Genomic DNA, 16,525 nt, shown 5'->3' on the forward strand with positions numbered 1-16,525 from the left:
GCAGGGAGAGCAAATGGACAAGGAAGGAAAAGAAGAGAAAGGAGAGAAAAAGGCAGTTAGCATCCTCATTGGAAACAAGCAGAGGAGTATGTATGTAAAAGTTGGCAGCTGAACAAAAGTTTGAACACCAGCAACACACTGGAGACAGAAAATGGGAACTTACTCAGACATCTTGCTTTAGATGGTTGTGAACCTGCAACAAGAACCAAAATAATTCACAATTATTCATGCTAGCATTGGCTTTCTTGGGTTTAAGAACAAAGCAAGATCCCCCCAGACACCAAAAAGAGGAACAACAGCTTTGCTCAGATTTCCCAACTTCTTCAAATTTCCATCACAGAGGAAACTGGGCTGCAGTCGGTGGATGAAAGGTAAACATGTGCCAGCTCACAGCCAGACGTGCACTGGGACAAGTGCATGTGGCTAAAAAAAGAGAGATTGTGACAGTGCTCCCTATAGGCTTTTTTTTTTTTTCCTTGACTCGACAATATACCACTCTACACAATGAAGTAAGGAGGAGAAAAAAATCTATTATACATCTGTTGTTCTTTTGTACAATCCTCATAGTATAGGCCTGTAGCAAACTCAACACAAATATTTTAGGCTTCAATCTTGTTGTCTACCAAAGGGGAAAAACTGCACTGACACCGTCATGGACAACAATCATCCCAAAGGCTGGGGAGGCTTCTGGCATAGGGAACAGAGCCAGGCAGTGACCATAGGTGACAAGGATTGCCAGCACGTGTGTGCATTGCATGGAGCAGGGGAGAAAGCTCAGCACAGATAACGAAGCATGGTGCTGAAAGCTATTGCTGAGTTGGCAAAGGCATGGGGAGATTTCTCAGGGAAAGGTTCCTTTCGATGCCAATTCTTCCCCATTAATGCTGCTTTACTTATCAGAGCAGTGTTTCCTGCTCATACCCACATGGGTATGGGTACAGCAGGAGCACTGGCCAAGCCCAGATGAAGCCACTCCCTTATAGAGAAGTGAACCCCCTAATAGACAGCAATCCGCAGACCTGGGAGGCAAAATGTTAACGGGGGTCGTTGCCCAAGGAGGAGGTAAAGGCTGCAGGGCCAAGCTCCCCGAGGAAACCTTATCCTGGAAAATGTGCGGGCACAACACATTGCTGGGAAGAGCGGGGGGAGGAAAAGTGCTTCTAAAAATGGCTGGGGAGCTGCACAAGGAGCTGCAGCTGTCTCCTCAGACGCAGCCAGGCCCCGTGACTCAGGGAGGTTGGGGCGATGCAAGGCAAAAGCCACCACAGGTGGATGAGGAGCAGGAGCTATTTTTGCTGGCGTTCCCATATCCGTGTACCCGCACTGAAAGCGCAAAGGGCATGGGGAAGCAGTGCCAGATCAGCCCCATAGCAAGGTATGGTCAGTAACAGGGACTCCAGCCTTTGAATTATGGAAACTCGGGTGCTGAGGGGCAATCTGGGGAGGAAGGGGCTGCACGCAGCAGGCAGAGGGAGGGGGTGCAGATGGGGAGAACTGAAGTTGCTACAGTGGAGGATGCTTTTTCCTACTGGGGAGGAGTTAGGAAGATGAAGGCAGAGCGCAAAACCAAGTGAGGATGAAACCAAAGGGAAAGAAGGCAGCTGGGAAAGGCAGAGGGAGAGCTCCCGGTGCACAGACCCTCTGACCCGCACAGGACAGAGACGGATTTATCAGCACCCCCATCTCTCCAAGCAGCTCATCTCACCCAGCATTTACCTCCCCAACATTCAGGTGAGCAAATCTGCCTCCCTGCCACCCCAGTAAGAGCAAGCTGGTCAGTAAGAGACATGCATAAGGGCTCACCCGAGTCCGGAGGAGGAAAGAGAGCCCCGCTGGCCGGCCAGGACTGACTGGCAAGCCGCAAGCAGCTGGCCGGGGAAGGAGGTATAAAAGGGCTTCTCGGGTGGCTCAGCAGAAAATCCACCTTCTCTTTAAGGGCATGGAGACCTTCTCAGACCAATGGTGTGCAAGAGCCCCCATGCACCTCCCTTGGCTAGGGCAGGCCAGGCAGCCCTGCAGGAGTGGAGCAGCTCTGCCCTTGGGGAGTGCTGCTGGAAGGAGCCCGCAGCATAACGCATCACCCCACCAACATTCAGCCACCAGCAGCACATAGGAGAGCCATCCCTGAGCAAGCCATTCAGTGCTAGCATCTTCTTTTCACCTCAGTCACCACACAGGAAAATATTTGCAGCTCCTCCCCACGTAAAGTATTTTAACACTAGATGTTAAGTTTTTATTAAGAAAAAAAAACCACTCAAAACAACGGAGCTGCTGCTGGGTAGCACCATGCTACCAGCAAGTGACGCAACCCCAAAGCTGCTGAGGTGCACCCACATACCCACAGCACAAGCAAGAGGCGGATGGAAATGGCACTGGAAATATTCACCAGCCCTATCCACAGCAGATGCAGCATGTGTGTGTAGGGGATCCCATGGAGACAAGAGCCCAAACAGCTCTTGTCCTCCTCCCACAGCCCAGGCGCTCCCGCCCCTGTCAGCCAAAGGGTTTTAAGCTGATTCAGATGTGGCTGTGACAAATTTTTCTCTTGGATATTACAGATAGCAGCAAACATGCTGCTGCAGACTTCCTGTAGCATCATGCACACAGCACAGCAGATACTGTAAAACAAGACTAAGAGCTCGAGATGGGACTGGTGTCCTGTTTGGGCAAGGCTGGGTCTGCTCAGGATTAGCCACCCAGAAATGTTGAGAGCTAGATGGGGTAGTGAAATCACCACAACCCCGCTACATCAGGACTCTTGCTTTCACTTCATGGCCTGTAGATGAGAGGTATCACCCTGCAGATTCTCCTAAGCTGCCTGCCTCTCCCAGTTCAAGCCAGTTTCTCAGAAAAATAGAGACTAAAGTACATTCAGAAACAGACAGCAGCCACCCTCAGCAGCCAGGAGCAGCATTCACCCACTTCACTTTTCCTTCAGTACCAAATCCATAGGCCACATTTGGCTCTAAAGTTAAACCAACTCTTTATTACCCTTTCCAAAGATTCTCCAGTCATTTTCCCCAGCTCTCTACAGAACTACATGCTCTGCTGCCCCACCGAGTCCTCCAGGTAGCAGCTCTCCTTTCACTTCATTGCTTCAGGTCAGTGCAGAAAGTGAGTTGAAGGAACACAAAGAAAAGTCCCATGAACCAAATGTTGGTTAACAGATTTGTCTGTAAGACACACGAGTCCTAGAGGGTGAGATGTGTTGATAGGGTGAGTGAAAGGCTGAATCTCTCAGTCTGCAAAGAGATTTCCCTGGAGCTGCCTTGCAAAGAGGTTAAACCACAGGGCAGCAGTCCTCCAAAAAAAGAAAGGGGCCCCAGACCTAGAATGAGGAAGAAACCGAGTGAGCAGCAGGAAGAAAAAAAAAACAAAAAACAAAAAACCACAAAGCCATAGTTAACATGAAGAGAAACAGAGGTTTCCAAGTGAAGTAATGCAAGTGCTTGAGTGACAAATGAACGAGTTCCTTGCAGAAAAACCCAAGGAGAGCATAAGCAAGTTTCAGGCAAGTCCCTCAGGGAAGACTGTGAGCAGTCAGCTGTCTTAGCTCTGTGAACATGAAACATGAACACGAGCACTGCATGGGAACCAAAAGTAGCCACAGTGTTCAAGTTTGGGTACCTTTCCCATGGAGTAGATGACTAGCCTCCATCCCTTGCTCCCCTCCCCTCATGCTAGAGCAATGCACCAAGGACATGGGCCACCAATCTCAGAGCACTTCCACCAGCCTGCAAAGCTGCTCAGAAACAAAGATTCGCCCTTACAGGAGGCTCTGCACTGTGTTGTAGAGACACTCAAGTGTGACTTCTGAACTAGGTTCCTCCAGGGAACCACCACATGATGGAAGCACTGGGCTGATGGATCCACGCAAGCTGCCTCTCATAGCCATCTCCCCACCTTTACACTGATATTCTTCCCCCTCAGCATCCTACTAGAACCAAGTGGACAGGGACTATGCAGTGACTAGTCCAACATGACACCAGATGACTAATTTCCATGGAAGATACTGTTGGCAAAAAAAAAAAAAAAAAAACAAAACCAAGCCCAGCAGCCCAACAGCAACTGTGCTCACAGTGAAAGCTCAGGCAGAACAACTGAGCAATCCAGTGGTTGGCTTCTCCTTCTCAAAAAGAACATGAGACTGAGACACATAGAATCACAAAATGGCTTGGGTTAGAAGGGACCTTAAAAGATCGTGCAGTTCTAATTCCCTGACATGGAGGTGACCTGTACTTGCACCCTAAGGAACAAAAGTTCCCAAGAAAAGTTTTCTTCAACCTGGAGCACAGGGGATTTCCTTACATTACGACTAAAAAACTTTCAGCCTCTGCATAAATGAGACTTTCTCCCTTTCCCTCTAGTGTGTCCCTAAGAGCTGTACTTCTGCCAGTACCCGTCTGTAAGAACTGCTGCAAAGAAAGGCCATCACCTATGCATCTTGTCAGCACTGTCCTACAGACCCCACACTGACAGTCATCTCATTTACCCATGAGATGGAGTTAAGGCTATTTTCCTTTTGGCTTTTCTTCTTCAGCCACTATGCCTGTTTAGCTCCATGCTATCTTTCTTGACAGGGAGTGCTTCAGGCATGCTACGTTGACACCACCAGGCTGCAGGGACATCTCCAAATCCACCAGTAGGTCCTGATGGCCCTCTTGGATTTTCAGTGGGTACCGTGCCCTCACAAGTTCATAGGCTGCTAGCAGTCTCATGCTGTGCTTGACCATCAGGTATTGGATGACACAGGTCGGGCCTAAGGAGTAACCATCCCTGCAGTGAATGAGAACACGCTTCCCTTTCTCCATCAAGGCTTCGATGCACTCGTTGATGACCAGGAAGCATGGCTGCCTTATTTCATGAAGATTTCCATGCAGGAAACCCTGAATGTCAACTCTGAGGCGTGACCAGTTGTGCCTGAATCCTCCCCTCCCACAGGTGCAGGGGACGATGCTCAGGCTGTGGTCATTGGGCAGGCTGCTCATGTCAATGATGCTGTCGATGCCATTTGTGCACAGCGCCCGGCCGCTGTAGGCTGCATTGAGGTTCCCCAGGTAGATGTAGTCAGTTATCTGAGCAATTATGGGTCCTGTGAAGGGGAAATGTGCAGATTCTTCTGATTTGGGACCAGGGGGCTCTTTGCAATGAGAGCTCTTCTTCCAGCTCCCTCTGCTAGATTTCTTGGAGCCAGCACAAGGCAGAGAGCTGTAATCAGGCTCAGAGATCCGTGATGGTGGTGAGAAGAGGGAGAGGAGGCTGGAGTGCTTGGCCTTGGAAGAGGAGCCTGCTGAACAAGGCAGAGGAGAAGCAGATGTGAGACTGGTTCTGAGGGCACAGGAACAGGATGCCATCTGCAAAACAGAAAAGGATGGGTGAGTCAGCAGAAACTCATTTCTCCAGCTGCAGGGGCAAGGAGACATGAGCTGGCATTTAGACTGCAACACATCAGTAGATACTAGAGACTCCAAAGGCCTTGCACATCATCATCCCAAACACCCAGCCCATTGCCATGGATGGAAGCACAAATATACTTTAAGTGTTCACCTGGACCTGCAGACTGCTCCACCAGCCCTGGAGTGCTGTGTTGTCGGAGCAGCCATCTCCTGCTGATGCTGGCAGTAAGGAGCAGTGAGTCCCACCATGCTGAAGGGCAGCAGGCACCACATCCCCATGCTTCTCTTCATGGGCCTCACTTCTACTTATCATCAGGTTTGGACAAGAGGCTGTAGGAATAATACAAGTTAGTATAGGCATATGCAAGTACTCGAGTGCTTTCGTGAGCTTCCTGAATCTCAGCCTCCAGTGATGAGAAGCTGTATTCATAAGCGAGGAGTCCTACACTCAGATTTCACTTCTCACAAGGAGTTCTCCCACTTCCATCACAGGTAGGTAACACAGAATGTGCCTTAGTCCCTACCCTTGGAAAAGCCAACAGTTGACACCTCTGCCCAACACTGAAGTGATGCCCTGAGCAGCTGATGTGTCTGGGAGGTGATCCATCCAGCATTCCCTTGAGATAGAATTATTGCAGTGACCTGACACCTGATCACAGTCCTTCTTGGATCTGGGCAACTTCACACATTGCTGAAGACCAGAACGAGAGCCAGGACATGTCTGGAGAACAGACTGAGACAGTCGTGTGCTTAAATGAATACAGTTTCAACATGTCTCTGCTCTCAAAATGTCTTTTAGGTGGACTGTGCCAAAATAAAGCAGCAGTGAGGATACTGTGTTAGGGGAAAAAATTAAAAAAAAAAGAAGAAGAAAAAAGTGACCATAAGGGTCAAAAAACAAAGAACAGAAAAAAAACAAAACTCAAGAAATCTCACATGTATTGAACTCTGGCGGCTATGGAGACCTTCAATGGCCTCACCTACCTGTCCAACACTGAGAAAAAGCCATGGGAGAAGAGAGCTGCAGGGAGGTTGGCCTCTGGAAGGTCTTCTGGAGGTTCCTCAGAATCCAGCCTGGAAAGGGGAGAGATGAGCTCAGACTGGATTACAACCCAGCACCCAGCCCCAGTGAGCACCTTTCAAGAACACTACCCATACTCAAAAGTCAGAGGTGTTTTGGCATGAGTGCAAGCATAGCAACACAGCACAGAGACCTTCAGGAGTTTTCTTCTGGACTTTGCAAATGCGAACCTGTCTTTTGTCATATCCAGAGTAAAGTTCCCCACTGGCTTTTTGTAAAATCAAGGCCAAGTATTTTAACCGGGCTGCCAAAATTGTGGCTCCTGTGCTCTGAATTTTAAGCAAGTGAAGAGAAAAATACTCTCCAGTCCATGTAAGCTCAGACATTGGCTGGGTCTCCATCTGGGCTAGTAAACTTCAAAGTCGCCTCAGGCAGTGGGAATGGGGTTCAAAACATGCAATTTTCCTCATTCTAAACAAATGCTGAAGGATTTGTGTCTTGAGGTGCCCGTGCTTGTTGCCACCAGCCAGCTGGCTCAGACAGGGATGTCCGCAATGTCCACAGTTACAGGCAGGATGATAGAGCATTGACTCAGCTTCACACTTGTTTGGAAACCCATCATCTTTCCAGATACCATTCATATGATTTCAAATAAAATATGGGTCTGGGTTTTTCTTTGTTTTTTGTTTTGTTTTGTTCTTTACAGCTTGAGGCCTCATTTCAAAACAGTTGTTCCTGATTAACTTCAGGGTATCAGATCTGTTCAAACTGAACTCCAATGAGTGCCCATTTTGTGTGAAGCTAGCGTGGCTGGATAAGAAATCCCCCCTTATTGGCATGCAGGCACTCACCCACCTGTGACACCATTCTTCTTCGAGGGGCACTTTTTGCCTTGCAGCATGAAAGCCACTGCATCCTCATGCTGCTTCTCTGATGGCTCCATCCTGCTGAGGCCTGAGATACATAAAAATCAGAGGTTTAGGTTTTTCTGTCGAACTACAAGGTTGGGACCAAAGGAGCTTTCCAGGAGCAGAAACAACCTCTTTGCATCCATTATCAGTCCTGCGTTGTTTGGGGAAGGAGGTTTTCTCTGCAGATATGGAAGTGATCTCAAAGTAAAGGGGTCCTGAAGACACCTCCATGTCATGAGACTGACCCAGAAGCAAATCATGGAATCGTTTGAGCTGGAAGGGAACCTTATAGGCCATCTGGTCCAACTCCACTGAAATGAACAGGGACACCTGCACTAGATCAAATGCTCAGAGCCCCATCCTGCCTGACCTTGGATGTCTCCAGTGGTGGGGCATCTACCACCTCTCTGGGCAATCCATGCTAGTGCCTCACCATCCTTACTGTAAAAAACTTCTTCCTTATACCCATTCTAAATCTCCCCTATTTTAGTTTGAAACCATTCCCTCTTGTCCTATCACAACAGACCCTGCTAAAGAGTCTGTCCCCTGCTTTCTTCAAGCCCTCTGCATAAACCCTGCTAGGGCAGGAATAGCAGCAGCCAGACTGCAATGGAGGGGGCAAGAGATAAGAAAAAGGGTAGGAATGGGGGTAGAAGAAGTGGCGGGGGGTAGAACTTCTACTTTTAAATAAGAATTGTTTTTAAAATGTTCACTGTTTGCTACTGAACGGTGAGTATTTCTGTAACTAGGCTAGAAGGTGACGGCTAACAGAATCCAGATCAGTGCACCTGCAAAAAGGTTAGTTTTATTTACCCATAAATATTTGATGTCCTAGCACTCAGTCTTTCAATTCCCTTGAACATACATCCTCAGAGAAACCACACACAGGGGTCAGCCTATCTGTCCCTTAAAGTCTGAGCTCAAAATCTTTATGGATCACAGATCCATGAATTGCTTTCTCCAGATGTCCACTTCCTGTGAAGTACAAACTGCGAGTCACACATGGCGCCGAGAGCGCAGCATCCCGGTTATGGAGGCACCCGGAAGGGAAGGAGATGAGGGAAAGGGCAAGGGATGGGAAAAAGAGAAGGGGATCAGGAAAAGGGGGGACGGGAAGGGGCTCCTTGCCTGTGTGAGAAACCAGCAGGCGCACCCACAGCAGTCCCCTCCCCACTCACCCACAGCTGCAGGACAAAGACTCCCACGCTTCCTCCGGGACCCCACGCTCTTCCCTCTCCCCCTCCCCAGGGCAGCCACCCCCACACCGCACAGGACTCTGCCCCAAAGCATCCCCCCTAGGCGGGCGTTTTACCGTGGGCAGAGGCACGCAGCCAGCACTGTAGGGCCAGGACTTTCATCCCCCCCAAGCAGACCCCCCTCTCCTCCCCCTCCCGGGGAGCAACGGCAGCAGGGCAGCCTGGGAGACGTAGTTTCGGTGCTAAGCATGGCAGAGATGTACGGGGGAGGCAGCCCTCCACCTCTCCTCCAGTATGGGGGCACTGACTTCCCAACTCCTGCCTTTCACACCCCTTGCTCCGAGCCCACCCATCCCACAGGCCCTCGCTGCTTTTCCAGGCAAACAAGCAAACTGTGCTTTGCCTCCAGGTCTCAAGCCAGCAGGCATCCTGCTCTCAGTATTTTGTTCCCCTCTTTCTGCAACCACATTAAAAATATTCCTTAAAAGAAAAAGCTGCAATTGGCATAAGATCCTGCAAGTCCTGGAGCTGAGAAGTTTTAAAAAAGAAACACGTCGCATGGCAAAGTTTCACAATAAAATGGTGAGATAAATATTCATTAACTAGCATCATTATAAAACAGGCAGGCTCGTTCCTCGTGAGGGAAGCTTAGATAGTCTCCAGTGCTCAAAAATTGTGAGACTAGCCAAAAAATCTGAGCTGGAGGACAGCCAGCGCATAGCCAGGCTGAACGATGACAGCCCATAATCATTTTTGTCTCACAGCAGACAAATGGTGACAAGCATGTGTAATGCTCAGCATTCGCCTGCTACCAATTTCCAGGCTGATTTCTTGAAGTACACGAACAAATAGTCATAAAATCACCAAATAAGGGAATAATTATCTTTGAGAGAGTCTCCTTGATGTCACCTGTCACAGCCCCAGATAGGGCCACCATCAGGGCTGGATCGAGAGCTAGGTCCTGCTCAGAACCACATGGCAAGAACTTCCTCAGGCATGGAGATCTCACATCCCATCCAAGGTCTGATCACCTTCAGGATTATTTCCCTCTTCTCCTTCATACCAATTGCATTTCTCTCGCCATTAGGGTTTGTGGCCTTGGGCTTTGCAGTCAGACATGCCCAAGGCTTGTTGCTTCTGGCTGGTCAACAGCGTTCAACAGACTCTTCTTGCTGCATGTTGCTCTATTTCTGGGTGATCTGGTGAGTCTGTTTCCTCTGCCAGAAACCAGCCCAAATTAGAGTTTTGTGTAAGGTCTGTAGGGTCTGGTAGTTCTCATTGCACCACATGGTGAGTATGGTCTGTGAGAAGGAGACCCAGGCATGCACCACAGCAACAGGCTTTTCTCTCCTACACAAATCCCTGTTTCTAGAGGAAGGATACCTGGTTAAAGAGGCAGAGCTCTAACTGAGACAACTGAGGACATGGAGACTCAGGTCATTCAACATGTACCTGCCCTGCCCTCTAGATGCAGATGTGGGAATCCAGCACAGGCACACGCTGAGATTTCACCTTCAGCTAACATTGCTTTCTTTTATCCTCCACTGCAGCATCTTCCACTTCATTCAGAAGTGCATTTCCGTGGTCAGTCCTCCAAGTGCATAAGGAAGCCTTTTGGGCAAGAGACACAGCTGCGACAAGGGGACAGCCAACCAACCTTGCTAAGGCCATGGGAACATGCTGATGGAGGGTCAAGAAGAATCCAGCCTTTCTACCCACCAGACTTAGCACAAGATGGAGCTATCCCCCTTCCTATGAATAGGCTCCCACGTGAGCTGTGCTCAAGAGTTAAATAAGTTACAATCCCCTCATCCTTTCCTCTCGAGGGAGCAGATCAGCAAGTGGATTTATGCCTCAGTGAGGCTCATCTGTGGCACTAGTACACCTGCCCTGATGAGCACTTACTGGTTGAGTCCCCAGATGCCCCCAGAATTCTTACACAGCAGCTTTCCCTTCTGCATCATCCCCTCCAGTTTGATTTAAGGCTGAGGCTTTAACTCACTCGGCATCCTTCTGTAAGTACTTCTCAGGTGACTGATTTCCTCCTCCGTTTCATTAAGAGCACCCAGCTTGTGCTGTTCTCCCAACCAGAAGCCATACTCCACTTGTCACAGCTATCCCCAAACAACTCTGTAATTTCCACCCTCCCCCCCCACCCCCATCACAGCAAAGGCAAAGCCTAGGGAACATTTATTAAGAAACAGGCACAGTAGCTTTTTATAGTTAAGCTTGGGTCATTAATCTCTATCAAGAGCTTTCATAATCTTCCTCAGCCTCACCGTATTTGTTTAACTCTCAGATAGTCACTGCATGGGTCTTGGGATAATTGCAGATTAACGGCTTTTCAATATTAATGGCTTGGGGCTCTCCCTACTCCAGAACCTGCAGCCTACATCTTCCTACAGGCTGCCTGGTGCAAATTACTTCCCTTTTGTAGTTTGAGGCCAAATACAGTGAAACGAGCCCAAATCTTTGTGCTATGGCTGTTTGTTTAACAAAAGAAGAAGGGTTTTCCAGATGTATTTCGGAGTAAGAGCAATTTCTTTGCCAGGAACAGAGTGGGGTCAGGCAGCGAATGTGCCAATCTAGCTTAAGTCTTCTCAACTGAATTAAAACTCTCTTAAGAGCAATCCCCTTCTTTGTCAGCTCATTGAAATACTAATTCCGTGAGCTGAGAGGCTCCTGAGGCTGCAGACAATGCAGAGGATCCACCTCAAAACAGGAGGGATTTTTAGTTACCCACCTCCCACCTTAAGGCACCACAAGGAGGATGTGAGGGCACAAGCAGCACCCAGACTACATGAAACCCACAGAGAACTGACAAGACGGCTGCAACTCAGCCTTAATAAGCATAGCATTCACAAGGTGGTTTCCTAAGAGGGTGGGTCAAGAAGTGGGATGGGCTGCCCAGGGAAGTGGTGCAGTTTCCATACCTGGAGGTAGTTCAGAGATTTATGGACTAAGGGGCGTGGTTTGGTGGTGGGACCTATTAGGTCCAGCTGATGGTTGGACTCAGTGATCTTGAATGCCTTTTCCAACCTGTGATTCTGTAGTAATAATCTTCTATTCAAAAAATATCAAAGGACACAATGTTTTTCCATAAGTTTAGAGCTCTCTGTATTCATCCCCCAGACTGTGAGTGGCTGATACAAGCCAGTTCTGCATCCACATCACCCTCTCCAGCATCAGCCAGCTGCAGAGCTGCATCCAGACACCTCTGAAAACCTCCATCCTGCCCAAATGAGAGAGCAGGGGGGGCCAGAGCTGCCTCTCGCTATCTGGTGGTCAGAGGCAGCTTGAGGTGGGACTTCAACCCCAGGGCCTTGTCCACCACATCGGGGGGCTGCAGGCTGTGCCACTGGGCGAGGGGACGCCGTGGGTTGGACAGCATGTCAGACCAGTGCCGCAGCTGGTTACCAGTGGCCCGACAGCCCAGGAAGAGTTTGCCGATGGGCTCATTCTTGGTCACTTTGTCATAGTCCCAGACAGAGATGACCACATCCACGTTCTGGTGGAGACACAGGAAAAGCTGTCAGTTGGACCTTCATCAGAGCAGGGGCCTGTTCAGCCTTGGGCACTGAAGGGAAACCCACCTGAATCTGATTGAAAGGCACCTCAAAGACAAATGCCTCATTGAAATAAGGGCTCAAGGTGTTTTTCTTCACGCTTGTCTTCTTCTTCTTCCACTTCTTCTTGTTCAGGATGAGATGCACCTTGACAAAAGGATCTGAGGAGAGAATGGACATGGCTCCACACCAAGAGTCCTTGAGGTTTTACAGTTCTTGGTGCTATCAATAGCACCAGGTAGAGAGTGCAAGCAGACCCTGCCTACCTGAGAGCCCGTGGGAGTCCATCCGCTTCAGCTTCTTGGCCTCAAGGATGAGCACTGTCAGCTTGCCAGTGCTGGGGACATAGCGCAGTGAGAAGCAGATCTCACCCAGCCGCTCTTGCTGATAGAGAGAGGGGCCAGTGAGCTGGAGGACTCTCAAGGTGAAGGATACCCACTGCTTTCTCTCACTGTGGGGTGGTGGAAAGAGAAGCAGCACCACGTCTCACCCCATGGTGTGTCCCACCTGCTAGGACCAACCTCCACTTTGCTGGCCACCACTAGGTCACTCCACTGCTCGATGATGTGCTGCAGGCTGACACTGGCCAGGGGCAGGCGGACCTCACCAATGATGTTGTGCTTGGCAAAGCGGTTGAAGTCATAGATCTGCATCACCAGCGTGGCCTCAGACACTTCTGCCTGGGGCACCTGCAGGGGAAAATCCAGCAACCCAACCTTACTCCCTGCCATGTGCAATGGCGGGACAGACACAACAGCAGGTTTTTCTGTTGCTTTCCCATCCTGGTAGCAAAGGAATCCTCAAGGTAATCAGCAGCAGCTGTTGCTTCCTACCTGGAAAGAGAAGCTCTCGTTGAAGACAGGGTTCAGAGTCTTGCGGTAAACCTTGGTCTCATACTTCTTTCTCATATCTGATGTCAGGTAGACAATAACATAGGGATCAGATGTGCCCCCATTGTCCATGGCTTTCAGATCAGCTGCCTGCTTCACACCAACTTTCAGCTTAAAAGGAACAACACATGACGTCATTGTGCAGAAGATAGTGACAGGTGAAAAGCAAGCAAGTGCAACAAGGATGTCATCCCACCATGTCAGTATGCCAGCTGGGTGCAGAGGTGCACCAGGTATGGATGCCTGGGTCCTGCTGGGCACCAAAGGATTCTGCCAGAGCACAGCCTTGCAGCAGCCTCACCTCCTGTGCACGGAAGTTGTACTCCAGAGAGTACTGAAGTCTTCCTCGTCCTGTCTCCTCTGGGCCCTGCTCCAGGTCCTCCATCTCAGGCTGCACCTATGGCAAAGAGCAACACAACCTTCAGGACAAGGTTCCAGAGCCTTGTGTTTCCTCATACTAAGTTGCATGGATGGGACCCCCAGGTCTGCTGAAAGCCCATGGCGACAAAGTTCACATTCCTGCTCTCCATCCTTGCATGATGCATCGTATGGATCAATTTGTTCTAAAATCACATTTAAAAGAGCCTCCCCCACAATCCCAGCCCAATTGTACACCCACAAGCATTCCCACCACTCTGGGCATGTGCTGGGGAGATGGGCATCACAGAACAAACCTCCCTGCTAGGAGTGGACCAGGGGACAGGAGAAAGCAGGACGCACAAGGCTGGCTGTGGTGGAGCCACTGAAGGTGAGCAATCCAACTTTCTCCTTCTTCTTGGGCTTCTTCTTGCCACAGCAGCACCTGATGATGCAGATGAGGAAGAGGAGGAGGAGAACAGCCACTGCCACTGCCACAGCAATGAGCGCCCATCTGGGTACTGGTGCAATGAAGTAAACAGAAGAGTTAAAGCCAAACAAAACCACACAAAGTGCATTTACAATGCCCTCCTCATGTTTCGGCATTACAAAGATATGTCTTGGGGCTTGAGCTTAAAATCCTGGAGAAGATCACTAGAATCACCAAATCCAACTGCAGCCCAACCCCATCATTCTCACTGAGCTATGCCCCTCTGTGCCACATCTACCCATTTCTTAACACTTTCCAAAGAAAAAGGGGCAAGCCCAGCTGTACTCACATGGGATGTGGCTGACAAAGCCATCAAGGAAGCCCGGTGGAGCTGTGGTGGTAACCACTGGGCTAGCAAGGGGTGAGGAGGCTGTAGCCCAGCCGTTCCTCTGTGACTTGGCCATGGCAGAGTGCAAGTGACCTGAGGAGGCAAAAAAAATGAACAGGGTGGGGATTTCATATGCAGAAGTTCACATGCTGGAAGCAGCACAGAGTTCTAATGAGAGTAAACACAATTAAAATGTTAAGATAAAGCCCAGCGTAAGCATTTAGGGCTTGGCCGCGTAGGAAATGAAGTGTGAAACGGAGTGGAGCAGTTCCCGTGGGCAAGGCGGCTCTGCTCAAGCAGTTTTTTCATTTAATCCCCATCTCCTTTCAGCAGCTGATTCCTGATGTCATATAGCCTCTCCTTCTCCTCTTACAGGCTCAGGCTTGGCTCCATCACCCCAGCCAGGCTGTGCCCACATGCCAGGTGGCAGCAGTGCCACCATACCGGTTCCCAAACTGAGCCAGCCTGATTTGTGCACGTGGTGAGGACCAAGCAGAGACTTCAGTATGTTCAATTGGATGCTGAAGCCAGCCAGAGGATATCTCATACCAGGAACATCCAAAAGGACCAGAAAACACCCCCAGTAGGCTTCTGGAGGCCAGCCTCTACCAAACCTTGGCCCAGGGCACTCCTCCCAGTGCTGTGACGAGGGCCAGCAGGTATGCAAGTGTTTACCTTGGCCACACCAGCACTGTGGGGTTCCTCACACAGGGATGATCTTTAATTTTTTTAACAAGGAGGCTTTGTTGTCTGTAACTGCAGGGATAAAGAGTTGCTCTCTATCTTCACTGGGGCAGCAGGATGCGGGACATACTACTTGCACAGAGCCATCTATATGGGACATCAGTGCCATCAGGGATGCAATCTCAGCTCACAGCCTTCCCACTGGGTTTTTATGGCTAGATTCTCCTGTTTCTGCACACAGAAATCAGCAGCCTGGTGACAGACCTGTGCTATTTAGGAGGCGCCAGGCTCCAGCTTCAGATTGTGACAGTGGGTGGACATAGCAGCAGCAGCAGCAAGCAGGTGCCCATACAGCACAGATTCAGATGTTTCATCATGTTTTTCCCACCAGACCCTAAAGGAGGACTATCTTCCATCAGCCCCCATTAAAAGGAGCTCATCCCAGATCTGGGGTGTGGCCCAAGCTGCTGTTTTGTGGCAATGGAGACACGGTCTGGGAACATCAAGCATTCTTGGCTTCTGCAAAAGGTCCTGGAAGCCCTGCCCTTCTCCCCTAAACCCAAAACCAGACTTACCACCGTGTTGTTTTCAGCCTCAGTCTCCTTTCCTCTCTGCTTGGTCTCCTGCTCCAGCCACAGTGCATGGTAGGAACATGCTGGGGACAAGAGAGCTCCCTGCCAGGAATAGAGCTATAGGCACAAAAGGGACATTGGCTTTTCCCTGCACAGTGCAACCCAAACTGGAAAGTCTGCTTTGGCAACCCAGGAACCAGTGGGCCCCACCTTCCTGCTGACCCAAGCGGTGCTCACGCAGGCGAAAAGTCAGCAGGGAACTCCCAGCCTGAGCAGGAAGCAAAACCTGTGCTCCTGGCTGCAGAAAACTGTCCTGGAAAAATTCAGTTCTCCAAGATATCCCAGTAGCAGTGCTAGGATATGCACAGCACATGGCTCTGTGCACTCAGCACAAGGGGTGAGTGCACAGTCAGGGTGATTTCAAGCAGCATCCCCATCTCACATTTATTCTTACACATTTCTTCCCTTGTGATCCTGCTGCACGGAAGAGAAAGAGGTGGTGTGGGGATATTTAGACACCAAAAATTCAGCACTCAGAAGGCAGTGAGGCACTGGCAAAGGCTGCCCAGAGAAACTGGATGTTCCATTCCTGGAGGGGCTCAAGGCCAGGATGGATGGGGCCCCGGGCAACCTGAGCTGGTTGGGGGCAGCCCTGCCCAAGGCAGGGGATTGGGTGGGCTGTAAGGTCCCTTCCGACCCAAGCCATTCTGTGATTCTATGATAATTTTCGCACTGTATTAGGAAGAGTTGGAGGGTGCACAGAAGAAATACATAGGAGAAATTTGGGTTAATGGGAACATATCCAATAAAAATACTCAGAGAAAGAGGGTTTGCTGTGCATGCCGAGTACTTCAGTGGTGCTGTCTGCAGAAGTGAAGCATCTTGGTGAAGCAGTATTGCATGGCAGCAAGACCCCTGTTGCAGCCCATGCTCTGAGAGGTGATTTAGTAACATATGGCAATAGCCCCAGCTTTCTGCAAAGGGTCCTAAAAATGGCACAGCAAATTACAGATTTTGCTCTTTGTCCCTCCTGAATAGGGACTCCTGTGCTTTTTGGTCAAAAACACGACAGCTATGCACACAAGGGCTAGGAAATGAGAGATTTACCTACAAA

The 16,525-nt window shown here is 49.8% G+C and overlaps 2 protein-coding genes and 1 long non-coding RNA gene across 5 annotated transcripts; all 3 read right to left on the reverse strand.

Annotated features, from left to right (window-relative positions):
- Positions 1–163: 163 nt before the first annotated feature.
- On the reverse strand, positions 164–2,470 carry LOC149917762 (uncharacterized). The gene is made up of 2 exons (XR_016466750.1): positions 1,804–2,470; positions 164–193 (listed from the first exon to the last, which is right to left on the reverse strand). It is a non-coding gene; the product is annotated as an uncharacterized LOC149917762 (long non-coding RNA).
- Positions 2,471–2,608: 138 nt separating this feature from the next.
- Positions 2,609–8,856, reverse strand: LOC116242982 (uncharacterized). The gene is made up of 5 exons (XM_031614049.2): positions 8,641–8,856; positions 7,273–7,371; positions 6,381–6,470; positions 5,548–5,726; positions 2,609–5,354 (listed from the first exon to the last, which is right to left on the reverse strand). Exons 1-5 carry the CDS (start codon positions 8,684–8,686, stop codon positions 4,554–4,556), a joined length of 1,215 nt encoding a protein of 404 aa, XP_031469909.2. The 5' UTR covers positions 8,687–8,856; the 3' UTR covers positions 2,609–4,553.
- A 2,784-nt stretch (positions 8,857–11,640) lies between these two features.
- SYT8 (synaptotagmin 8) lies at positions 11,641–16,514 on the reverse strand. Of its 3 annotated transcripts, none has more exons than XM_090140594.1 (9): positions 15,415–16,514; positions 14,117–14,248; positions 13,701–13,858; positions 13,282–13,377; positions 12,924–13,091; positions 12,612–12,779; positions 12,357–12,474; positions 12,118–12,251; positions 11,641–12,032 (listed from the first exon to the last, which is right to left on the reverse strand). In XM_090140594.1, the coding sequence occupies exons 2-9, from the start codon at positions 14,229–14,231 to the stop codon at positions 11,799–11,801; spliced, it is 1,191 nt and encodes a 396-aa protein (XP_089996720.1). In that variant the 5' UTR covers positions 14,232–14,248; positions 15,415–16,514; the 3' UTR covers positions 11,641–11,798. The 3 variants fall into 3 exon arrangements, with proteins under 3 accessions (XP_089996720.1, XP_089996721.1, XP_031469830.2); XM_090140595.1 differs by having other exon boundaries at positions 13,655–13,858; XM_031613970.2 differs by having other exon boundaries at positions 14,117–16,514.
- Positions 16,515–16,525: the final 11 nt, after the last annotated feature.

This window comes from Phasianus colchicus, chromosome 5, assembly GCF_987193195.1.
Source record: "Phasianus colchicus chromosome 5, bPhaCol1.hap1.1, whole genome shotgun sequence".
Classification (NCBI taxonomy): Eukaryota; Metazoa; Chordata; class Aves; order Galliformes; family Phasianidae; genus Phasianus; species Phasianus colchicus.